Genomic DNA, 26,790 nt, shown 5'->3' with positions numbered 1-26,790 from the left:
CTCGTGCGGTCATACTCCATGGCGTGATTTTCCGACAAACAATGTTCAGCGACCGCCGACTTGCTCGGATACATCAGTCGAGTGTGCCTCTGGTGTTCACGGCATCGATCCTCGACGGTACGCATCGTCTGACCAATATACGACTTGCCACATTGACACGGAATCTGGTACACGCCGGCCTTCCTCAAACCGAGGTCATCTTTGGCGCTCCCCACCAGTGCACGAGTTTTATTTGGAGGACAAAACACAGTTCCGACCCGGTGTTTCTTCAGAATGCGGGCGATTTTCCCCGAGAGTGCGCCTGTGTATGGAATAAATGCAGTGCCTACCTCCTCCCTCGTGACTTCATCCATGTCAACAGGTTGTGCTGCAGTGGTTGGGCGGAGAGCACGTTGAATCTGCCACTCTGAGTACCCATTTTTTCGAAATACAGTTCTCAGATGTTCCAATTCCTGGGGTAGACTCTCTGCGTCAGAGATAGTGCGCGCCCTATGTACTAGAGTTTTAAGTACCACATTCCTCTGTGAAGGGTGGTGGCAGCTGTCTGCATGCAAATACAGATCAGTGTGCTTAGCCTTCCGATACACCCCATGACCTAGGGTGTCGCCAGCCCTTCTCTTGACCAAGACGTCAAGGAAAGGTAATTTACCCTCCGTTTCAGTCTCCATAGTGAATTTGATGTTGGGGTGTATGGAGTTTAGATGTGTAAGGAAGTCAAGGAGTTTATTCATACCATGTGGCCAGATGACGAACGTGTCGTCCACGTAACGGAAAAAGCAAGTCCTGTTGACATGGATGAAGTCACGAGGGAGGAGGTAGGCACTGCATTTATTCCATACACAGGCGCACTCTCGGGGAAAATCGCCCGCATTCTGAAGAAACACCGGGTCGGAACTGTGTTTTGTCCTCCAAATAAAACTCGTGCACTGGTGGGGAGCGCCAAAGATGACCTCGGTTTGAGGAAGGCCGGCGTGTACCAGATTCCGTGTCAATGTGGCAAGTCGTATATTGGTCAGACGATGCGTACCGTCGAGGATCGATGCCGTGAACACCAGAGGCACACTCGACTGATGTATCCGAGCAAGTCGGCGGTCGCTGAACATTGTTTGTCGGAAAATCACGCCATGGAGTATGACCGCACGAGGATTCTGGTACAGACGTCGAGATACTGGGACAGCGTTGTTAGAGAGGCCATCGAAATTCGCACCAATGACGACCTCATAAACCGTGACTGTGGCTATAATCTTAGCAAGGCTTGGGAACCAGCGATCGGGTTAATCAAGAGTAAATCGAGCAGACGTATAGTTGTGACGACCACGGCGGACAGAGCCATCACACCGACGTCATCTCAGACGCCGTCGCAATCTGTTCCACCGCGCGACCGTGGCGCTGGGCGCGGACGGCGGAGGGAGCGCGCCGCGGGCGGAGGGTATTTAAATCGTCCGCCGCCGCCACCGAACCCAGTTCCCTCTGAGCAGCCATAGCGTACGGATCTCCGTGCCGGCACGTTCACAGGAGCTCAGTCCGTCAGTTCACCTGATGATGGCGACATGTTTGATCACCGAAATATTGTGCCCGTTGGACACTATAGACCGGCAGCATACCCGTGGATATTTTGATTATCAAATACGCCGGGAGAAACTCAAGAATCACATCATACACCTTTACGGGGAGGAGATGTATCGCAGCATGAAGAAATTTGAAAAGTTGCGCCACCGTAGATGTCGTTTGCTAAGTACTCTTGCCTTTCTAAAGAGATGTCGTTCCGAGAATGTGGTTCCAAATTTTGCTAAGGTTATGCATCACATCGATTCTGCAGCAGCTAAGAGAATCAAGAAACGAGCCAGCCTCGCATTGGTACGTGAGAGAGTGCAATTCACCCGCCGGAGCCTTGTGTTTATCTCACAGGAATTACTCAAACTACATTTGCAACTGGCTAGTAAGTTCACTTCTTGTTCCTGGGATTGGATTGATGGTGTAACCTGGGTGTCAGCTGATTCCGCCCATAAGAAGGCTACAGGACGTCAAACAGCTAAGTTCTCACGTCTCCTTGACAAACCATCCCTGCAGGTTCCGTGCAAGACTGTCATCAATTTGAGTGGCATGGTGTTGAGTGATGATGCGGTCTCAGTTTTGCAGAAAGGTCTCAACTTCGCTCCCACCCCCAAGTTCACTCCGGTCGCAGAAATTGTTAGTGCTGTTGAACAGGTTGCAGCTCGACTTCCGCCAGAATCAGCCGAGGAAATACGTCGTGAAACTTGTCGTGCGTTGACGAAATCCAAACCGATGAAGTCAAATATCAGCAGTAAAGAGAGGGCGGCCATTCGTGATCTGAGAGAGCGCTCTGAAATTGTTGTCTTACCGGCTGACAAAGGCAATGCTACAGTTGTTGTCTCCCATAAGGACTACACTGATAAGATGCAGAGCCTGCTAAATGACGATTCCTACCGGAAGATCAGCGTTGACCCTACAAAGAAGGTGGAGAACAAGACGAGGGCGCTTCTCAAGGACGCAGATTTACCGGAGGGTGACGCTAAGAAATTGTTACCCCAAGGTCCGGTACCGCCTAGACTATATGGACTCCCGAAGATTCACAAAGAGGGGGTACCATTACGTCCCATTGTCAGCAACATCAGGGCACCTACATATTTGTTGGCCAAATACCTGACGGGAATATTAAGTCCTTATGTGGGTAAATGCCCTCATCACATCCGTAATTCCGTGGATTTTGTTAAACGCCTTGATAGCTTCAGGTTGGATGAGTCAGATATCATGGTGAGTTTTGACGTCGTTTCCTTGTTTACGAGGGTACCCCTGCGAGAGTCACTAGAATTGATTAGTCAGAAGTTTGACGAGAAGACCACTGAACTTTTTAGGCATGTCTTGACTTCCAAGTATTTTCTTTTTAATGGAGAATACTACGAACAAACGGAGGGAGTCGCCATGGGTAGCCCACTCTCACCGGTGGTAGCGAATTTGTACATGGAGAACTTCGAGGAGGAAGCCCTGTCGTCATCCGTATGGAAACCTACTTGCTTTTTCCGTTACGTGGACGACACGTTCGTCATCTGGCCACATGGTATGGATAAACTCCTTGACTTCCTTACACATCTAAACTCCATACACCCCAACATCAAATTCACTATGGAGACTGAAACGGAGGGTAAATTACATTTCCTTGACGTCTTGGTCAAGAGAAGGGCTGGCGACACCCTAGGTCATGGGGTGTATCGAAAGGCTAAGCACACTGATCTGTATTTGCATGCAGACAGCTGCCACCACCCTTCACAGAGGAATGTGGTACTTAAAACTCTAGTACATAGGGCGCGCACTATCTCTGACGCAGAGAGTCTATCCCAGGAATTGGAACATCTGAGAACTGTATTTCGAAAAAATGGATACTCAGAGTGGCAGATTCAACGTGCTCTCCGCCCAACCACTGCAGCACAACCTGTTGACATGGATGAAATCACGAGGGAGGAGGTAGGCACTGCATTTATTCCATACACAGGCGCACTCTCGGGGAAAATCGCCCGCATTCTGAAGAAACACCGGGTCGGAACTGTGTTTTGTCCTCCAAATAAAACTCGTGCACTGGTGGGGAGCGCCAAAGATGACCTCGGTTTGAGGAAGGCCGGCGTGTACCAGATTCCGTGTCAATGTGGCAAGTCGTATATTGGTCAGACGATGCGTACCGTCGAGGATCGATGCCGTGAACACCAGAGGCACACTCGACTGATGTATCCGAGCAAGTCGGCGGTCGCTGAACATTGCTTGTCGGAAAATCACGCCATGGAGTATGACCGCACGAGGATTCTGGTACAGACGTCGAGATACTGGGACAGCGTTGTTAGAGAGGCCATCGAAATTCGCACTAATGACGACCTCATAAACCGTGACTGTGGCTATAATCTTAGCAAGGCTTGGGAACCAGCGATCGGGTTAATCAAGAGTAAATCGAGCAGACGTATAGTTGTGACGACCACGGCGGACAGAGCCATCACACCGACGTCATCTCAGACGCCGTCGCAATCTGTTCCACCGCGCGACCGTGGCGCTGGGCGCGGACGGCGGAGGGAGCGCGCCGCGGGCGGAGGGTATTTAAATCGTCCGCCGCCGCCACCGAACCCAGTTCCCTCTGAGCAGCCATAGCGTACGGATCTCCGTGCCGGCACGTTCACAGGAGCTCAGTCCGTCAGTTCACCTGATGATGGCGACATGTTTGATCGCCGAAATATTGTGCCCGTTGGACACTATAGACCGGCAGCATACCCGTGGATATTTTGATTATCAAATACGCCGGGAGAAACTCAAGAATCACAGACAATATGGTATTTATGACAGTTTCCAGAACTCGATCAAATACCCTATCGTTATTATGCCTGTATGGAAACACGTGATCAGCGAAATTTGAACAATACTACATACTCTAAACACACTTTTCAGTACTGCGAAGATAAGCGTGCCTGTGACGGCGAATGGAAGCTTCGGGTTCGTGCCGCTGTGCGCGCTGCAGTGTGCATGTGCAGACCTGCGGCAGATTGGCTTTGATTGGTTGGCGGGAGGAGAACTGATGATGGCGTCTCAGCTTGCTAGAACCGTAAGCCATTGCTTCCAAAATAAGTACAGAATAACGTGGGGGGCCCTCCTTCAAAAACAACGCCGCTCGGTGTGCTCACCTACCGATCCGGTCGGCATAGCGTCCGAAAATTGCAGAATAGGGGCCCGCACATGCGTCACCCGCTGTGCTAACGCCGGTCACCCCCCCCCCCCCCCCCCCCCCCCGAAGCCACTCGCACTAGCGCGATATTCTGAGCGCCTGTGGGCAGTGCAAGCTGTCTTCCCGCTTCTCAGTTTTGTAATCGTTCGGCGGCTCTTACGGCGACGTCGTCGTGTCTTCCCAGTTTGCCCCTTGTCTCCAGAGCAGTAGTCGCCGGCAAAAGCCGGGCAGCCATGCCACTTGGCCACATATGGCCCGCCGCAGCGAGCCCAAGTTTTTTGCCTCGTCTCGTCGTCTGGGTGTTCTATAGGATTCAGGTCAGGACTCTGTGCAGGCCAGTCCATTACAGGGATGTTATTGTCGGTAACCACTCCACCACTGGCCGTGCATTATGAACAGGTGCTTCATCGTGTTGAAAGATGCAATCGCCATCCCCGAATTGCTCTTCAACAGTGGGAAGTAAGAAGGTGCTTAAAACATCAATGTAGGCCTGTGCTGTGATAGTGCCACGCAAAACAACAAGAGGTGCAAGCTCCTCCATGAAAAACACGACCACACGATAACACCACCACCTGCGAATTTTACTGTTAGCACTACACACGCTGGCAGGTGACGTTCACCGGGCATTCGCCATACCCAAACTATGCCATCAGATCGCCACATTGTGTACCGTGATTCGTCAACGTTTTACCACTGCTCAGTTTTCCAATGTTTACGCTCCTTACGCCAAGCGACCTGTCGTTTGGCCTTTACTGGTGTGATGTGTGGCTTACGAGCAGCTGCTCGACCATGAAATCCAAGTTTTCTCACCTCCTGCCTAACTGTCGTAGTACGTGCAGTGGATCCTGATACAGTTTGGAATTCCTGAGTTATGGTCTGGACAGATGTCTTCCTATTGCACATTACGATCCTCTTCAACTGTCAGCGGTCTCTGTCAGTCAACAGACGAGGTCGGCCTGTTCGCTTTTGTGCTGGACATGTCCCTTCACGTTTCCATTTCACTATCACATCAGAAACAGTGGACCTAGGGATGTTTAGGAGTGTAGAAATCTCGCGTACAGACGTATGACACAAGCACCCAATCATATGATCATAGTCAAAGTCCGTGAGTTCCGCGGGGCGCCCTGTTCTGCTCTCTCACGATGTCTAATGACTACTGAGGTCGCTGATATAGAGTACCTGGCAGTAGGTGGCAGCACAATGCACCTAATATGAAAAACGTATGTTTTGGCGATGTCCGGATACTTTTGATCACATAGTGTACCAGCAGGACAACGCTACGTGTCACACAGCTCGCAATGTGCATTTGTTGTTCGAAGAGCACCAGGATTAGTTTACCGCACTTCCTCAAAGTCTACCAAACTCTTCAGATGTAAATCCAACTGTGAATCTGTGCGACGACCTCTGTCGGGAGTGTCAACGGAGAAATGTAGCGCAGAAGTGGAAGCAGCGTGCTCCACATCGCTGTTGGTCTGTACCCTCCAGAACCTCATTGACTCTTTCCCTGCATGTCTCGCTGTCGTCCGCGCTGCAAAAGGTGGTTATTCACGCTTTTGATACGTGATCACATTAATGTGACTGGACAGTGTACACTTACAATGTAAGCTACATCTCTCGGCTTGGAGAACGTATCAACTGTGAAAGGCTATCGCTAAACGATTTGATAGTTTTCAGAAAGCACAATTAGTTCACGTTATAGCATATTCGAGATGTAGCTCCGAATATATTTATTAACATCAGTTGATGTATAGACTACTTTAAATAGTCTGTGCTTGAATTATTGCTCTGAAGACTATAAAAGATTTTGTAAACTACAGTAAGTATGCCAACCGAACTGACTAGTGATGAGGGGCAGAGATACTGATGTAGAACTTTTACTGAAGCATGTGGCAATTCTCGTTATAACACATTTTTCGATTAGAGATACCGTGTACCCTAAAAACATTACTAAGTGTAATTGCCATAAGAAATACTCACTGATTGTCAAGAATTAATGTCTCGTACATTCGTTTGAACTACAATAAAAAAGCACTTACAAAGTTACAACATCTTGACAAGATAATATAATTGTGTAAGGGGAGTCGTTTGGCTGCCTCTGATATTTCCATAATCAATAAGGAAACGATGGGAGTCGTATTAGAAGTATAAAATATCTTACCTGATGGCTCTGGCTGTCTTTTGAAGCGTTCCTGAAAATGAGAGAGCACCAGTTATTTAGTAAATATAAAATGGACTAAAACTTAAGTCCTAAGATAATAATCTACATAATGTCTGAATACCAATGACTGTAAAGTATTTGTGATTTTATTTTAACGCAATGTTGATTTTTTGCCTTATCTGTAAAAGGCTGTTTACAACCTTACTTAATCGTTCATACCGAATACTGAATAGATCATAGACATTTACCTTCTGAGAAAGTGTGTGTGTGTGTGTGTGTGTGTGTGTGTGTGTGTGTGTGTGTGTTACCGGTCCAAGGAATAACTAGTCGTCCACTTCATGAATAATACAAGGCAGCGAAGGTCACCAGCTACAAGAAAGTTCATTAAAAATAGCACAGGATAATTGTCTGGTGGAAAGTTATCTGGCCCAGAGTAGACAGTTGTCCTTTTCTGAATACATAGACAGTTTTAACAGAAATACTACGTACTAGCTGTACTTTACGACCTGAGAAACGTATGATAATTTTGAAAGGAGTAGTAGACGAACAAGAATTATTTTTCTTCATTTTGCTCTTAGTTATATGTTTATATGAGACAGAAGCAGGTGGCAACTACCCACTCAAAGAATCACAATTTAAGCGAACGCGGGGAAAGAGGAGACGAAAACAAAGAGATTGTGTAGTCACTGTAAATATCCCTCAAAATTCTTCCACGATGCAGATTTATGTTGCTGTATATGAAAAGAGTATTCCCCGCTTCGAATATGCGTGTGACTGATAACGTTTATGTTGCAGCGTCATTTCGACAACTGTCTTATTTGTCATCTTGTAACGAAGGTGAAAAGTAAGAAACTTGTCGAAACGTTGCTCTGAAACGAACATTTTCTACTGGTTTCCAGAGAAGAATCCGTCAGTGCAATTCGCTGAGAAAGCACACATTCGCGTATAACTGAAACGGTTTCCCATAAATCCTGTTCGGACTGATTCATTGCTCACAGTTTCAGGCTTCTCTTTCAACAAGGTCAGGCACGTGGTACCGTGTGCCTTTTGTAAACACTTGGTGCGACAGGCGACCCGTTTGGCCAGTCGTTGGCCCAAAAGGTGAGACGCCAGGGAGATTAATACTGAAATTACGCTTTAATAGAGTACTTGTTGAATATCAAATGACACTGGCGCAACCATGGCATTAATAGAACATGAGACTTCGTGGTGTATTGGGCACGCTACTACATCCGACGAAGTACGAAATCGTGATAAGAACGACCCCGCTACAAGGTAATAACTAAGTAAGAAAAACGTATAGAAGACCACCATTACTTTAAATGGCCTCTTCAGTAGCTGTTAAAATTTGTTAGTTGATGCTTTTCCATTATTTGCGGCTCTAGCTCAAACAGCAAAGTAATCTTGCATCTAATTCAATACCTTTTCATGATATAAATAACTTGTGTTGTAATTTTAAGTGAATTTGCGAATCTACACTGGGCTGCACAAAGAATATCTCTGACCATATCACTCGTAAAATAGCCACTTAACTGTGATTCTTCCAGGTACGCCCGATATTTTTGTTTGACCTGAGCCAGTAAAATCAGAGCTTGACAGATTAACTGCGTCAACGGACAGCCCGAAAGGCAGTTATTATCACTAAACGGAATAGAACCATAAGACTATATCGTGACTTCAGAACTACAGTAAACGATCAATGAAACGTCAACCGATTTTCAAGAAACTGCTGGAAAATTTCTCCAAGGCCAGTATTTTCTTAAAATCGTTTTGGCTGACACTCACACTGTTTCAAAAATTTTTATCCCCACCACTCTTGCTCTATGCGTATCTAAAACAGGTCGCCAGTATGGGCTATACGTAATAAATTCCAATTGTGCACTTCATTAATTACATTTCTAATTACGATATGAATTAGTTTACAAAGGCATATAATCTTATAACAACCAGTAGATGTAAAAGTTCACAAAGATTACAAAGACTGGGCTATTCTAAATTGCGTCAACGGACAGCCCGAAAGGCAGTTATTATCGTTAATACACATTTCACAATACACATTTCACAATATACAACAGAAGGATCATTCGGAACCGCAGCTGTCACCGTAACGTTTCAGCGATATGCCAGATGTCCCACGAGGAATGATCAAATTCAGGCATATGACAGGGACGATCATTCGAAGCAAAAACTGTAGTAAACGTGGGATCTAGAATGCATACCTTAAGAGCTATGGGTACTGCACCTTCGATGCTGTGAACCAAATCTCTTCTGTTGCAAGTTCTTTGCTTTCCATATTTTGAGAAGTGGTAGTATGGACCAAAACAAGAAGAAAATGTCCAGTGAACATGGGCTCTGTCGTCCATGCCGTAAGAGCTACGAGCACTTCTTCATCTTTGCTACTGATAAACACGTCTCTTCTACTGAAAAAGTTGAAAATCTCGTAAGATACGCATTTTAGAGCCCATATTTATTAGAAATTTTTTTGTTCTGGTCAATATTATTTCCTGCCAAAATATGGAAAGCAAAGAGCTTGCAGTAGAAGAGATTAGTTACATAGTATCGAAGAGGAAGTGCTCATAGCTCTTTAGGTATGCACTCTAGAATCCATGTTTACTGGATTTTTTGTGCCTCGAATGATCGTTCTGGTCATATCCCTGAATATTAGCCATTTTTCCTGGCACATCCTGCATAGATCAACTGAGTGAAAGTATTCCACAGTAATCAAATCATCTTGATGACACCTACGTGATCTAGGCCACATGGGAACAGCATCTAAGCAGTGTAGCAATCTGCTTCTAACGATTCCATTATAACAGCCAGGACTGAAGAGAAGGCGAATAAAAGTTTTTCAAGGCAAAAAGCAATATGAATAAAACATTTTTTGCGTCAGTCGTTTGTTTATTTTGGCATTGCGCGTTTCGATGTTTCACACCATCTTCTTCAGGTGGAGAATTGTTTATTTACTTGGCTGGTGTTGGTGAAGAGTACAGACGTCTTTTCACAGTCGCAGACAAGGCCAGTATGGGTTATTTTGCGTCGTTTGTTAATGATAAAAATTGTTGATTTAAAAAAGGCACTTTAGAGGTTAAAAAGGTCTGCATACTGTTGCCTGATGTATGTCCTCTCCACTGAATATTACATTTACATTTTCGGTTCAAAGAAGTTGTATATGTTACAGATATATTAGTTTACATTGGATACAGAGATACAAGATAACATGGATTTTACAAAATTATGTTTTTCTTTTTAAAATACATGAATGGGCTGCACGATAATATTATCATATGCACAACTCAGTTATTATATTAGGGAGATATATAGACATTTTTAATGTGAATGTGCTGCAGTATTGGATACAAAAATAACGATTAAATAGTTATGTACATAAATAGGTTTTCCTTTTGTTTTAAAAAATGTTAATGGGCTTCTCTTGAATTATTCAATTATTATGATAATTTCTCATATATAAAAAGATTGCAGAATATTTTACATATGTAATGTAAGCTGAACTTATTGAGGGATGAATGGGAGTGATTATATTAATTGCTGCGCAGCGAAACTGTGAATTATGAGAAAGCTTTAAGTATTTTGTCAAAGCTTTTGGAAAAGTTGGTTGAGCCTGCTTGGCATTGAGTAGATGTTCCCAAGCGTTTTGTCTGTGCATAATATAGATTTCTTGTTCTTCATACAGAGACAGTCTGTGTCCTTTGTTCAGTGTATATAGTATTTCAAGGCTACTTTCTACATTGTCAAATCGATGTTCTGTATCTTTTACATGGGAAGCTACTGCAGATTTGTGTGGTGTGTTGTATCAGAAGAAGTTGATGTGTTCTTTAAATCTGGTGTGGAAGTTACGGCTTGTTTGACTTATGTACTAAGCCAGGCATTTACTACATATGATTTCATTTGTGCTAGACGATGAAAATTGATAATGACTGCTTTTTAAGGTATGAGGAAGCCTTTGGCATGTTTTATTGTTTATTTGGAATTAAATTCTTATTTTGTGTCGCTTGAAGATATTGACAATTTTTTGACAGATGAAGGAAAGGGGTGCATGTTGTTAGTGTACTTTCTTGGTTCTTGGTGGTCATTTTGTTCATTTTTTAATTTTTAACTAAATTGTCTATTAGTGTGAGTTTCTACCAATTAGCTACAGCTATCTGTTTTATGATTTTTATTTCTTTCTGGAGGCTCTCATCAGTCAATGGGATTTTTAGAGCTCTATGGATCATTGAGCAGTATGCCGCTAGTTTGTGCATGTTGCGATGGCAGAGGGTAGCTTATATATTTATGTCTGTGGTGGTTGCTTTCCTGTAATTTGGAATACATATTTGTTATCTTGTTCGCAGACGGTAAAATCGAGGAAGTTAATGGTGTTATTTATTTTCTGTTCACAGGTGAATGTAATATACTTGTGCATTTTGTTGAATGTTTGTTTTCCGCATGAATCATGAGAAACGTATCGTCTACATATCTTCAGTAGAACTGAACTTTTTCAGTGCATATTGTTTTTTTTGTGAAAAATTTGTGCTGTAGTTCAGCTATGTTTCCTGATATGCTAGCACCCATAGCTTGCTCATTTATTTGTTTGTAGATTTTTTCATCGAAAGAGAAGAAATTATATTTCGATACTAGTTGCAGAAGGCTAAAGCATCATGAGTGGGGATGTTAGTATACAGATTTGTTACATCTAGAGAGATTATTTGGCATTTGTTAGTACTGTGTATGTCCTTCAGCTCACTGGCGAATGAGAGGCTACAATTTGTTGAGTAGTTGCTTTCAACAAGAAAGTTATCCCCTAGGATCTTGTTGAGTATCTGCAGAATTTTGTACCCAGGGTAATTCATTGAATTGGAGATTGCTCCTATAGAGCCATCTTCTTTGTGAGACTTTAATTGAGACCATAGACGTGGTACTGTTGGATTCATGAATATACATTGGTGCTTTTCCCTTTCAATAAGCCGGAAGTTAGTATTTTTGAGAATGACCTTCAGCTCATTTTGGAATTTGTTTTAGGATATTTGTCTAGCTGTATGCTATAATTTTCTTCAAACGACTTTAAGGTTTTCTGGATGTATTCATTTTCATATAAAATAACTGCTGAAATTCCGTAGTCTGCGTTTGTGGCAATTGGTTAGTGGCAAAATAAATAAGTGACAGACGCAGAAACTGTTTTATTTGTGCTGATCAACTGTCGCAGCCCTCATAACGCCGCCTTTTATGGATGAAATATTCAAAAAGCAGTATCTAATCTATGTACTGAACAAAGAAGCTCTCCAAAGTTCACTGGCACTCGTGGAGGTCATCTAGAATAGTAGCCCTGAAAAACATGAAGAGCTACCATTTTTGCATGGTAAAACTGAATTACTATGAAGTTCAACCCCAGTGCAGTCCATATTGTACGCCTCAGGAAGGAAGGAAACAACGTTTTTCTTCAGCAGCCTTGCAGAAGGCTTTCCTGTGTCTAAAGCAGCGTCACAAATCCTCAACATACCTGGCCACCTTCAAATGGTTCAAATGGCTCTAAGCACTATAGGACTTAAAATCTGAGGTCATCAGCCCCTAGACTTAGAACTACTTAAACCTAACTAACCTAAAGACATCACACACATCCATGCCAGAGGCAGGATTCGAACCTGCTACTGTAGCAGCAGCGCGGTTCCGGACGGAATTGCCTAGAACCGCTCGGCCACTGGCCACCTTCACTACAGTTAGTACAGAACGAGGATTAAGGTTAATTAGACAAAAGGAATCATTCCATAACGCCTCCGCTTGTGATGTGCTAAATTCCATCTCGGTTTTAAAATATACGATACATGATTTTTATGGGATTTTCGTGATACATTGGAGTATTTGCAACTATTATATTTTCGCTATCTATACTACTATTTAAAGACGAGTCGTAAATTAATGTTGTTACTGAAAACCTCTAAAATTTCTGGATAAATGTACTTCAAACTTTTGCACATTGCACTAATAAGCGTTCGGACAGACATAGACGACGTATATATGTAATCTACACTTCTAAATGAAGACAAGCTATATTTCAACGATGTTACCAAAAGTATCGAAAAGTTCTTGACCGATTTACTTCAGATTTTTACACGATATTCTAATAAACTTTCAGGTGGACATAGGCTCCACAAATAGTTGTTTGTAAATAGTGACAGTGAATGTTAGTGTAGGCCTTGACAATGAAGATAATGGGAAATCAGAGAAAATTACAAACTGTGAAAGAAAACAACTGCTTTAAATAACATAAAAATCCAGGAAATCCACAGCATGTGGTAACAAGAAAGACAACAAAAAACTCACTGATGATGCTGACACTTCAGCAAAACAAGTCAGGGAAACAGAAATAAAAATTGTGTTTTTCTCAAGACAGATCCTCTCCAAACACACACACACACACACACACACACACACATATATATATATATATATATATATATATATATATATATATATTAAAATGTTTAAAAAAAACCGAAGCGACGTAGGCAACACTGAGACAAGTAATTTGACATAAGACACTTGGGACCGCAAATGTCGGGAAATACCCCAAAAGTGGATGACAAATACTGAACACGTGGCGTCACCACATGACGTATCTCCCCAAATATGCAGCGGTTGGTCTCGTCGATACTACCCTCGCCCGCAGTGGCAACGCTGGACATCGCTCTGTTAGGCCGCTCTTTTTTTCGGACACCTTTTGTAAATGTCATCTGTTGTAAATGTAGAAGTTACAAAATAATTATCCTCGCTGTAACCAAGCAAAAACTGTTCCTATTTTATGTTTCTTTCCGTATGTCCCGTCTTATTTAGTAAAAGAAAGCGTTGGTCAATTACTGGTTGGGACGCAGTTCCGAAGGTTATATTCGTTTACTTGTGACAAAATACGTTACGTTTTTGTTGTACTGTACTTTGCATCAAACCAGTGGAGAGTGCTGGAGAGGTAAATAAAATAGTAAATCTTACTTCAATGTAAAGACATAATTGTCTAACACAATGCAAAGAAAATGCCTGCCCCACGCAAGACTCGAACCCTGAGCTCCACACACGAAAGTAGCTCACGTAGACCCAGAGCTACACCAACGTTAGTTCCTGAATTTGGTTGGGATGATCAGGTGTGGCAGACCGACAGGCTCCATCGCCGCACGTGTGGCGAGGTACATCATCTGGTGACGTCACCTGTTCAACATTTATCATCCACTTTTCCAGTACTTCCGGCATTGCGACCCCCATGTGTCTTACATTAAATTATTTGTCTCGGCCTCATCTACGTCGCTTCGGGGATTTATAAACATTACTAACAATTACCCTGTATATATAAAGGGTAACTTTTCTTAGCAAAAAATCCTGGAAAATTCTTGACCAGTTACTTCAAATTTCGACAATTTACTCTAATGACCGTTCGGACAGGCATGGACTACATATTTTTAATATATAATGTATATAAATATAAACATAAAATCTATGTTCTAAATGAAGACAATTTGCAGTTTAGCGTTGTTGCCTAAATCTCGATAAGTCCTTGACCAATTTACTTCAAATTTTTACTCAATTTCGTTCTAAATGTTCGGATGGACATAGGTTACGTATCTTTTTAAAATATGTATGGTATATAAATATGTTACTATTATATAAAGGCGCAAAAACCTGGAAAACATCTTGAACTATTTACTTTAAATTTTTACTCGATACTGTACTAAATATTTGGACCGACATAGGCCATATATATTTTAATGTCTCTAATATACTCGTATTTTGACAGGTCGTTGTTAAATGTTGTTACCAAAAATCGTGACCGATTTACCGCAAAATTTTACACAGTATTCTAATAAACCTTCGGACAGGCACAGGTTACATATTTTTTAAGATACATATGGTATATAAAATACGTATAATATATACGGAAGAACCTTTGTTAGCAAATATCTTGAAAGTTCTCAGGTGATTTACTTCGAATTCTTGTACCTTACTCTGATAAACAGATGGGCATAGGATGTATTGACGAAAAAATCGCAACACTAAGAAAGAATCAGGCGACGTAAACGAAAGTTGATGAGCCTCTTTCTACATGTGAAAGATGATGTCTATTCAGATTCTGCAGCAGTCACATAAGATTTGCACTAGTAGCGCCTCTATGAGGATACAAAACAGGTTTGCTTTAAACACACTCTCTAACGGTCGTGAGTATTAGTTACCTTTGAGACTGGACATAGAGAGTTGTTGTTACTTAAGAATGCCTTTAACGTGACAAAGATTCCATTATCAATATCTCCACTGAGTTTGAACGATGTCGTGTTATAGAGCTATGAGAAGCTGGATGCTCCTTCTGCAATATTTCAGAAAGTCTTGGCAGAAATGTAGCCATTGTACATGATTGCTGGCTGCAGTAGTCAGGAGAATGTATGGTCGTAAGAAGATTGGCCCCAGACAGCCACAGAGCACTATCGAGAGGCCAGACCTTCGTGTTCGGCGTAAGGCTTTGGCGCATCGTATTGCATCTGTACAGCAATTTGAGCAGTAGTTTGCGCCCCAGTATACAACGAACTGTTACATACCTCTGTCGTAACCCAGCATGCTCTACACAGTGTCGACATGTCGCCTTGGCCTTGTAAATCGCCAGATCTGTCTCCAATCGAGCACATATGGGACATCATTGGATGACTACTTCAACATCATCTGCGAACAGCATTAACTGTCCCTACATTGACTGACCAAGAGCAACAGGCATGGAACTCCATCCCACAAACTTACGTCTGGCACTTGGACAACACAATGCATGCAGGTTTGCACGCTTGCATTCAACATTCTGGTGGTTACAACGGTTATTAGTGTATCAGCAATCCCTATTTGCAATGGCTTGTCTGACGCTTACATTAACCAGTGATCTTGCAGGGTTAATCACTTACATGTGTTACCTTGGCAAATTTAATCTAGAAATTCCATTCCTCTACATTAATTATTTTTCTGGTGTTGCGATTTTTTTTCCATCAGTCATACAGACGTACATATAACCCAAATAACTGGTATGAAAACACATTCATAAACGCATTGTGTCCACAATTATCTTGCCATTACCAGGTTACTTTATTATTCCGTGGCCTAAGAGAGTAGTATGAGTTGATGTAGTTACAGAACCGTCTCGCTTTGCTTGTCTAAACTCTCCTTTTTTCCCTTTTTCTTAGACTCTCTCCTCCTCTTTTGGAAGTCGCTGCTGGCAGTGGAGGCAGCACCTCTATGATGCCTTTAAAAAGTCTAATACGACTGATGTGTAGTGTCCCAGGGCGAGTTGGAAGTTGTAGCTCAAGATTAACAGGTGACGTCATTTCCATCACTTCATAGGGGTCCTGACAACATTCCACAAACTTCATAATTTTTTCATTTAGTACACACGAGATTGTCATCATAGCCTATTGACCTATGTGATACCTAGGTGACAATGGTTTCCTATTATGTGCCCTGTCTTGTTGTTCCAAAGCTTTGATGTTCATCTTTTACTCCTGTCACGAAATAATTTTTAATCTTATAGAGAAGTTTTTCTCTGGCGAAGTATCACCTCCTCTCAGAGGCTTACGTAACTCAAAAGGCGATGGCAGCTTCTGACCGAAAATAAACTTGTACGGGGAGAACCCTGTGCTCTCGTGGGTTTTGGAATCATATCGTCCCATGACGTATGCGAGTACAGTGAGTACAGTGACCCAGTTATTATGCTGTGAGTTAACGTGCTACACCTACACCTTTGCTATCCTTCCTGTTTGACCATTTGCCTGTGGATGTATGGTAGTAGTCTGAAGTTTCTTAATGTGCAATAACAGGCATAAGTAATTCATTAAATCGGAAAAGTAATAACTTGATCAGTTCTTACTGTCTCAGGCATTCTGAACTTGAGTAACAACTGCTTCACCATTGCATGTGCCACAGTTTCGGCCTGGTTTTATAAGGCTATCATAGAAACGAAAGGTGAAAAATGATCGATTATCATCAAAAATAGTGATTTCCTGCTGCTGTTTGTGTAAATGGTCCAGTAATATTCATCCCAACCATTTGAAATGTTTTATCTGCTACAGGTAATCTATGTAAAGTAATCGTTTCATGACCGAGCTCTGCCCTTTATGCACAAGGTCTATAATTCTTTATGTAATGATCGACATCTTGTCTGCATGTTATGCTCCAATAATATTTCGTTGATGTGAGAGCAGTTTATGCTGCTAAAATTGAATCATGGGTCTGCCTCAATACTTTGTTTTGTAATATCTCTGGCACCACACAGCTCGCACCGAGCGAGATGGTGCAGTCGTTATCACTATAGCCTCATATTCGGGAGGATGATGGTTCAAACCCACATCTGGCCATCCTGATTCCGGCTTTCCGTCATTCCCCTAAATCGCTTCAGGCAAATGCCGGGATGCTCCCTTTGAAAGGGCATGGCCGACTTCCTTCCGCATACTTCCCTAATCCGATGGGACAAATGATGTCGCTGTTTGGTCTTTCCCCCAAATCAACTAACCCGCGATAGGTCGCATCTCGTTTCCTTTGCAGTATTTGATCCTCCATGGTGAACTGCAGCTGCTTGGTGAGTCGCTGACAGTCTAGGTCGTTGCTTTGTGCTTCCTTCCATTCATCCTGGTCTATGCCAACACATTAAACAGCACATACTTTGCAGCTCAGACTGTTTGCATTTGTGTGTGATCACTTTGGATGATGTATTACGCTGAAATCAAACTCAGGTGCAATCCTATCGAGATTACCTACTATTTGGGTCTTTAAGCCATAATAACCGTTATCGGTTATCACTTTAAAACAACATCCATATAAATAAAATCAGAAATATTTTATTCCAAATATTAATGCCAGCATTTCTTTCTCAGTTGTCGAACAATTGCTTTCTGACCTATTTTGATGTAAAAGTAAAACGAAATATTTATTATGGGGAAATTTTCATGTCTGTCTCAATATTTTACAGAAATTATTGTGAAATGCTGTCACGTGACAGTCAATATCGAAAAGAAATGTCTTAAAGTGATTGACTGCAGACAAGAAAATACACAGCCATCTATATATTTTCCTGTTTTCGAAAGAGTTGACACGTATTTGATGATACTGGCACCCTAAAAAAGTGTAGCAATTATAATTCACAATGATTTGTAAAAGTTTTCGATGACTAATAGTGCGATACATGTATTATCTGAAAGATGGAAGTTGTGTATTAAACGGCACTTTCAATTTTGATACAGTTTTGATTTCCTTAACTCGCGATGTGTTCCACATAAGTGTTCGCAAAGACGTGCTGTAATAGGTATCGATACGCAGTGTAGACTCTTTGAGTTGTGTCTCTCTGAGACACAGAGGGGTACTGTGTTTACCTTTGATGGGTTCCGCACACTTCCAGCTAATCAGGAGCTCTCATTTAGCTTGTGTCATGCTTGCGAGTAAGTTAAAAACACTTTTTCTGTTCCGGGAATCGAACTGTGAGTTGCCGTAGTTCAAAGACGGCGGCAGTAGTTCGCAGATTTAGTGAGATCGTTTCAGTTATTTGCAGTTGTTGATAAGAAGCAAGGATCTGAGTAATTTCATCCGTGTAACATTCGTATCACACAGTTTATTGTGTAAACATTTCACCTGTTAAGTTGCCAAGATGAACTGATATTTAGTCATGAGATATTGCGAAGGTTCAGTGACTGTATGCTTTTCACAAGGTGGAAGGTGTTTACTGAAATGTGTTGTAATCATACAGTCCGAAGTATTATGCACAGTTTGGTCAGTCTCAGCTCCACCTTAGATTGTTCTATGCTTTGGTGGAAATAGGGCGTATAAAGTTTGAATATTAGTAATTACTACAATTTTGACTTACGCCTCACGTGTATTACGTATCCCACGTGGCTGGTGTCAATTTTTCTTTGGTTAGAAGACAATGCAGATAATTTATTAGAATTTGCTGTTACTCGTTCCTGCGTATCTTACTCACTTACTGAATATTTACACGAATTTGTGGTGTATTTCTTCTCTAATGCCAGCCTGTGCAAAGCTCCCACAAGAATTCCCAGCTTCTCTACTCACTGGTTACAAATGTTCGAGGGAATATTATTTAGTTCGTTCACAGATTTAAAATATTGACAGTGATAAATATCGCATTCTTTGCACTTATAATTTTCAGGTGCAAAGGTAAGTTGTGACTGGTTCCTGAACGCAAAGTTGCAGCAGCAGATTTTACTACGGCGTTTATGCTCTTGCCTCCACGAAATAATTTGTGCAGCTAATGATATTGATACCATCAATAGTTCGTAAGAGGTGATACAAATTAAGTGTTTCGGGTTGCATCATTATTCAAATGATCTGGAGAGGTATTCTCAGCAGATAGCCATTTTCATGTTAAAGTATTAAGACTACAGTCAAGGGCCACGATCCCATTGCACCATGTTCAGCTGTAAGTTGATCACTTGTACATTCTCTAGTTTTGACAGGATCTTAAGAGTTTCTGACAGTATATGATGTTCATTTCTACAAGCTATGCCTGCCAATTGCAAGATGCGCGATTTATTGTGTGTGCTACTGTGAATAATCCTTGTATCTCTTTTTAACTCTCGTAGTTAGATTGCGTTACAAAAATGGTTACTAGGTCATGAGTTTGATTATAGGACATAGTTTCATTAAATCGAGGTCTAAGGATACTACTTACTAGTCTAAGTTTCTAATGCAGTAGCCATCTTGCAAGGTGAAGCATGAGCACTTTTGTACACCTTGTACAGATTTAAGGAATTATGAGCGGCAGTCAAATGAGGACAGCTGGAAAAAGTACGTACTCTGTTCATTATCTCAAAAGTAATCGCCATAAATGTTAATACGAGGGCTGTCCAGAAAGGAAGTTACGATTGATCGCTAAATGAAAATCACAGTGAAAATCAGAAATGTTTCATTTGTAACAGTTAGCTACACCTTTCAGCTACTTCTCTACGTAGTCGCCGTTCTGACTCAGACATTCGTCGTAGCGTTGTACCAACTTTCCAATACCCTCATCATAGAAGGCAGCCGCCAGTGCTTTCCGCCAAGTCTCTACACTGACCTAAAGCTCGTTGTCTGTGCCAAAATGTTGTCTTCATAGCCAGCGGTTCGTTTGAGCAGAGATGAATCTCATTGGGAGACAATTACGGGCTGTATTGTGGGTAACCAAACATTTCCAATTGAAACGATGCAGGAACATCTTCATTGCCCCTGCAGAATGAGACTGAGAATTGTCTTGAAGAAGAAACCGCAAGACAGTTATGTAATGTTGGTTGCATAGCTTCAGGGGAAAATTCTCACCAGGCCCTCGTACTTGGCGGGAGACACTATTTTCTATAACATCTTTACGCGCTCACTAAGAGCTCAGGAATGAAAAGAGCGACATAATTCTACCTAGAGTCATACTAGAGACACTGCCCGACACATCTTTACAAAGCTTTATCGGATTTTCATAGTCGTTTCCATTTCGCGACCGATCGTAACTTACTTTCTGGACAGCCCTCGTACATTTATGCCTCTGGGAGACAAGACTGTCAGTTCCTTCATGAAATGATGTTTGAGGCTGTCTGCGGAACCATTATTGTATCCAGGGGCGCACCTGTTCGTCTGAAGCAAATCAACAACCATGAGTGTCTTTTCTCAGGGGTAGAAAAATATGGAAATCGCATGGAGACAGACTATATGGAGAATTTATAAGGGCTTCCCAGCCAGACTTCTGCAGCATACTCGAAACAACCTCGGCAAGATGTTGACCCGCTGAGATTTTTTACTGGTTAGAACTTACACATCCTACCCACAGTCCAGATCTATCCCTGGAGTAAGACTTTAGTGATCGTCGATTTTCTTCGAAGAGGCGCACACCTGGATACAATCATGGTTCCGTAGGAAATTGCAGGCCGCTGTGGCCGAGCGGTTCTAGGCGCTTCCGTCCGGAACCGCGCTGTTGCAACGGTCGCATAATCGAATCCTGCCTCGGGCATGAATGTGTGTGCTGTCCTTAAGTTAGTTAGGTTTAAGTAGTTCTAAGTCTATGGGACTGATGACCTCAGATGTTAAGTCTCATAGTGCTTAGAGCCATTTGAACAGTAGGAAATTGCAAACCGTTTTCCATGAAGGCACTGAGAGTCTTGTGTCACTGTGGGATAAATGGATCAACAGTTATGGTGATTACTTTTAAAATTATGAACAGTTTACTTACTTTTTAGGGTTTCGTACCTCAATCAGTAAAAACGGAGCCGTTATAGAAACACATACTTGTCCGTCTGATATTCCTTTTTTTCAGCAACGAGTACTTATCAAGTTGCAATTTGTCGCATAATAAGGTCTACTGTCCCTTGGGGGTGTAAAAACACTCAGACTTCTAAGGCAACGAAATCAAAAGAATTGCCCATTTACGTCACATGTTTCATATTCGAATGCTCACTCATAAAAACCTATACTGTGCTTCCCGTTGATCTAGAACCATCAAATTTAGTAAGAAGCAGGGTTTCACGGCACACTTACAGGAAAAATCTGAAAATGGCTAATTTGTAATTATATCACACGAAAGAAATTGCCATTTGTTATCTGACTGTTTGCTCGCCCTTCCGTCTATTGAGACCCTTTCCCTAAAGAACAGGTCCACGTGTCAGGTTGAAATTTGTCACATGCTAAGATATATAGTCCCCTGGCGTTCTAACAAGTCAGTGCACTCAAAAGATATGACCATTTATGTCACACTTTTGATACTCGAAATCACATTCATTAAAACCTATAAGGTGCTTCCCGTTGGCCTCTCATCATGAAATTAGGCAAGAAGCGATGTTTCGCAGTACAAGAAAAGGGAAAAGTCTGGGAATTGTGAATCTGTAATTGTATCACATGAAAATTTTTTCTCATTTATCTGACTGACTGCCTGTCTGTCTGTCTGTCTATTAAGATCCCTTTTCCTCAGGAACGGCTAAACGCATCATATCCTCAGCAACGGATAAACGTATCAAGTTGAAATGTATATCAAATGCCAAGGTCTATAGTCCCTTGACGTTGTAATAAATGTAAGCTTCTACGGCAATACAGTCAAAATACACTGAAGCGCCAAAGAAACTGGTATAGGCATGCTTATTCAAATATATATGTAAACAAGCAGAATATGGCGCTGCGGTCGGCCACGCCTATATAAGAAAATTGTCTGGCGCAGTTGTTAGATCGGTTACTACTGCTACAATGGCAGGTTATCAAGATTTGAGTCTGAATGTGATGTTATGGTCGGCGGGCGTGCTACGGGCTATAGCACCTCCGACGTAGCAAAGAAGTGGGGATTTTCCCATATGACCATTTCATGAGTGTACAATGAATATCAGGAATCCAGTAAAACATCAAATCTCCGACATCGCTGCGGCCGGAAAAAGATCCTGCAAGAACGGGACCAACGAAGACTGAAGAGAAACGTTCAGCGTGACAGAAGTGCAATTGCTGCAGATTTCGATGCTGGGCCATCAACGAGTGTCAGCGTGGAAACCATTCAACGCAATTTCATCGATATGGACTTTCAGAGCCGAAGGCCCACTCGTACACCCTGATGACTGACGATACAAAGCTTTACACCTCGCCTGCGCCCGACGACACGGACATTGGACTGTTGATGGCTGGAAACAGTTGCCTGGGCGGACGAGTCTCTTTTTAAATTGTATCGAGTGGATGGAGGTTTACGGGTGTGGAGACAACCTCATGAGTTCATGGACCCTGCACGTCAGCAGGGGACTGTTTAAGCTGGTGGAGGCTCTGTAATGGTGTGGGGCGTGTGCAGCTGAAGTGATAAAGGACCCCTGATACGTCTAGATACGACTCACAGGTGACACGTACGTTGATCATCTGCATCGACTGATGTCCACTGTGCATTCCGACGAACTTGGACAAATCCAGCAGGACAATGCGACACCTCACACGTCCAGAATTGCTAGAGTGGCTTCAGGAACACTCTTCTGAGTGTAAACACTTCCGCTGGCCACCAAACTCCCCAGACATGAACATTATTGAGCGTATCTGGGATGCCTTGCAACGAGCTGTTTAGAAGAGATCTGCACCCCTCGTACTCTTACGGATTTATGGATAGCTCTGCAGGATTAATGGTGTCAGTTCCCTCCAGCAGTACTTCAGGTATTAGTCGAGTCGATGCCACGTCGTGTTGCGGCACATCCGCGTGATCGCGGGTGCCCTACACGATATTTTGCAGGTGTACCAGTTTGTTTGGCTCTTCAGGTGTATGGCCATTTGTCACATATTTCTATACTTGCAAACTCACTCATCAAATGTTATTTTGTAAGAGTACTTCCCGTTGACCTAGAATCATGACATTTAAGAAGGCTTCATAGTGCGACTGAACGGGAGAAAACGAAATTGTTAATTTGCAGTTATATAAAATGAAAGAAAACTTTTTAATTTATCTCTCTCCGCCAGTCTGTTAAAAAGTTTTTTTCTCAGGAACAAGTAGAGATATAAAATTGAAATTGATGTCATATACTGAGATCTACGATTATTTGGTGGTGTAAAAATGTTAAGCTTTTAAGTTAATTGATCTAGAATCATGAAATTTGGCAAGAAGCTATGTTTCACAGTGCAAGTTAAGGACAAAAAAGAGAACTGTTAATTTTTAATTTATTACAAGAAAAACTTTTCTTTTGTTATTTGTTATCCAACTTCAAACTCAAAATTAAATCATTCCTGAGACCAATATCTTGCCAGTATTAACGTCGATAGTAGGCAAAAATCGTCGAGATTCTCATCTCCCGGAATGGCTGAACTGTCTATACACATAATTAAGTTTGTAAGTAACCACCAGAGAGCCAGTCCCACTCAGACCTGACTATTTTTTCCGTCTGTTTCGTTTTCATTTGACTGCCCTTTTATACGTAACATTTTCAACAGTGATTAGTTGCGAAGTAATGAACTACTGCAAAAGGTGCGTCTATAAAGCGTACACCTTTCATGGCTAATTTGAAGGGAAAACAAAAAGGAGTCCGCCGGCGTCAAGTCTGGTGAATGAGGGTGCTGAAGATCATCATCTTCGGTTGAGCGAGAAAGTCGAACTCGCAGACGTAGTTGATGTCCAACAACGGCTGACCACTGTGCAATGAGCAGTTCCACTAGAAGCAATAAATGAAATAGCCTCAGGTTACAGATATGTTATTACTCTTATTGCACGATCCATATCGAGGCCTCACGCCTCATGCTCAGTGGCACCATTGCACACAGAAAACACTTTTTTTAATATTACATACATTAGTGCATATACAACATAACATATAATTTGTAAGCGAATAAAATGTGTAATTTGTAAACTAACCGTTATACGTATAATTTGCAAGAAATTTTATGTTACGTCATACATGCACTGATGTATGCAATCTTATAAAAAGGTTTTTACTATGTGCACAGGTGCATCTGAGAATTAGGCGTGAGGCCTCGAAATCGATCATGTAATAAAACTTGTAACACAATAACTGCAGCTAATTATTGTTATTACTATAAAAAATGTAAATGCCGTATGGCTAGGGCCTTCCGTTGGGTAGACCGGTCGCCTGGTGCAAGTCTTTAGAGTTGGCGCCACTTCTGCGACTTGCGTGTCGAGGGGGATGACAACACAACACCCACTCCCTGAGCAGAGAAAATCTCCGAGCCAGCCGGGAATCGAACCTGGGCCGTTAGGTATGACATTCCGTCGCGCTGACCACTCAGATACCAGGGGCGGACGTTATTACTCTATGTGCCTACGTTCCCACCAACCAATATGTTGGATATCCACAGGAAGCGTTTTCTGAGAGTATGCTACAGCTTTACAACCGATGTCAGAATTTGTAGCTAATGGTGATTGCTCTGAAGCCTATAAATCTTTTTTGTTTGCAACTAACGTTTAATTTTTCCCTGAGAACTTGTCAGACGCATTTTGTACAAATATTGCTCATTATGTGACAATAGGTGCAGCATTGCCACCGTTTCCACGGTCTAGGGACCAAATTCGTGACAAACAAGCGACCAACTACGTCATACACCAGTATTTCTTCATATGTGTAGGTTTCTTTACCTAGCTGTGACAATCGCGATTTGAAAAGATAAGTCAGTCGAGTGTGTATTCAAGACATGATTAAGCAGTCACTAACATAAATTTCAACACGATGCCATGGAACACAAAATTACACTTTAGGAAGACGTCTGAAGAAATTGACCCGGAATAAAAAGCCCATACTGGGTTGGATTTCTCCCGTCGATCAGTTAGTTTAAATTTGTTTACAAAAATGATAAAATCACATGCACAACCAGACGGAGAGATCTATGGGTATTTATTTTTTCTACGTTTCTTTGGTTGAAAGTCCAGCTCACAAGTGTTTAATGACGCTTTGTACATTAAACACTGAGTATCAATGGTGACGTCGCTGCCGCTAGGCCATGAACTTACCACGATGTCTTCGTAATCAATGTCACCTGCTGCGGTGTTCAACAGTAGGACTGTTACCAAAGCGAGCCTCCATAGCGTTGTCATATCTGCAACAGCCAGACATTGATTATTAAAATGAGGAACTGACGATTACCATCCCAAACACTCTTTTGTTACATGAGACACCGATTTTAGTCCAACATACATAATTACTTTTCTTTTGCATTTAATTTATTATTTAAGATGCGCGCAGTGTGTGTTTTATTCCCAGTTCACTAAATAGCGATAACCTACCATCATAAAATGTGAGAATCGCAAAAACTTGAGAATTTTTTCTCAAACTAGCGAGAATTCCACTCTTCATACATACTTTAAGCATTAGCTGACTACAATAGTTTAACTCCCAGTGTAAGGTGTCAGCATTTTTCGGACCTTACATGAGCTTCATAATTACGATACAGAATAAAATTCCCAAAAAATAACTCTATATTTCTAACAGGAAGCAATTGTAATAATCTCGTGTACCGAATAACAAAACAATATATATCCTTATAACGACAGGGGAATGCGTAAATGAGATAAAGTGAACGCAGTTTGGAGGCGGACTGTGCACGTGGCTAATGGTATTGGGAAACTCCAATTAACATTAACAAAAGAAGGCCCAGCTGCAGCGCAGAAAGAAATAAGGCCAGAACAATATAATACCTTTTAAATAAACACAGCTAAGACCTTTACGTCTGCGAAGTGAGGGCAGTACGCTTCACGTATCGTGGCAACAGATGTAAAGCGGTAGTTCATATTTTTGCGGGCAGAGCATTGTGCACGTCGCTCCATCCCTTAGCGAGTATGCAGTAGCCATTATTTCGACTAGGGAAAGTTTAAGGTTCTACGGAATGCAGGAAAGCTGAGACTGAGTGATTCAGTCAAGGCCAGAGTAGGGAATTTGCGTTTCAGATCCAGCACGGAGACAACGCCGCCGCAGTTCCCGATTTGATTGATGGATGGCTCTGAGCACTATGGGACTTAACTTCTGAAGTCATCAGTCCCCTAGAACTTAGAACTAATTAAACCTAACTAACCTAAGGACATCACACACATCCATGCCCGAGGCAGGATTCGAACCTGCGACCGTAGTGGTCGCGCGGTTCCAAACTGAAGCGCCTAGAATCGCTCGGCCACTCCGGCCGGCTTCCCGATTGGTAATGTACCAACGCTCATTAGGCGACATTAAATGTTGAGTCGAGAGTTTGCTCACTCCAGCCTGCATACACTTTGAATATATAATTTCAAGAGTTGAATACTAACATACCCTCCACTGAGTACATGAGAGTTTGATTAGTTTAAAAGATAAAATTTCATTCCCCACCAGCTTAGTCCATTGAAAAGCTACGACAACGTAGATGTAAATTTCATTGATGAAGATTTGATTGTTTTGCTAGTTAATAATCACATATTCAATGTCCAAATATTAATTATTTTGTTGAGAATTGAAAG

At 42.1% G+C, this 26,790-nt stretch overlaps 1 protein-coding gene across 2 annotated transcripts in view; it reads right to left on the bottom strand.

The window, feature by feature from the left end:
• LOC124555548 (MAM and LDL-receptor class A domain-containing protein 1-like) overlaps positions 1-26,790 on the bottom strand; it is a 399,742-nt gene that overhangs the window by 301,643 nt on the left and 71,309 nt on the right. For both annotated transcript variants that reach the window (XM_047129504.1, XM_047129503.1), the window contains exons 2-3: positions 25,318-25,403; positions 6,879-6,909 (exon numbers count right to left, since the gene is read on the bottom strand). In XM_047129504.1, coding sequence (XP_046985460.1) covers positions 6,879-6,909; positions 25,318-25,401 — 115 coding nt within the window. In that variant the 5' untranslated portion in view covers positions 25,402-25,403. The remainder of the gene's footprint in view (positions 1-6,878; positions 6,910-25,317; positions 25,404-26,790) is intronic.

The sequence above is a fragment of the Schistocerca americana genome, chromosome X (assembly GCF_021461395.2).
Source record: "Schistocerca americana isolate TAMUIC-IGC-003095 chromosome X, iqSchAmer2.1, whole genome shotgun sequence".
Lineage (NCBI taxonomy): Eukaryota > Metazoa > Arthropoda > Insecta > Orthoptera > Acrididae > Schistocerca > Schistocerca americana.
The sequence above is the reverse complement of the archived record's forward strand: the minus strand, read 5'-3'. Positions and strand labels throughout refer to the sequence as shown.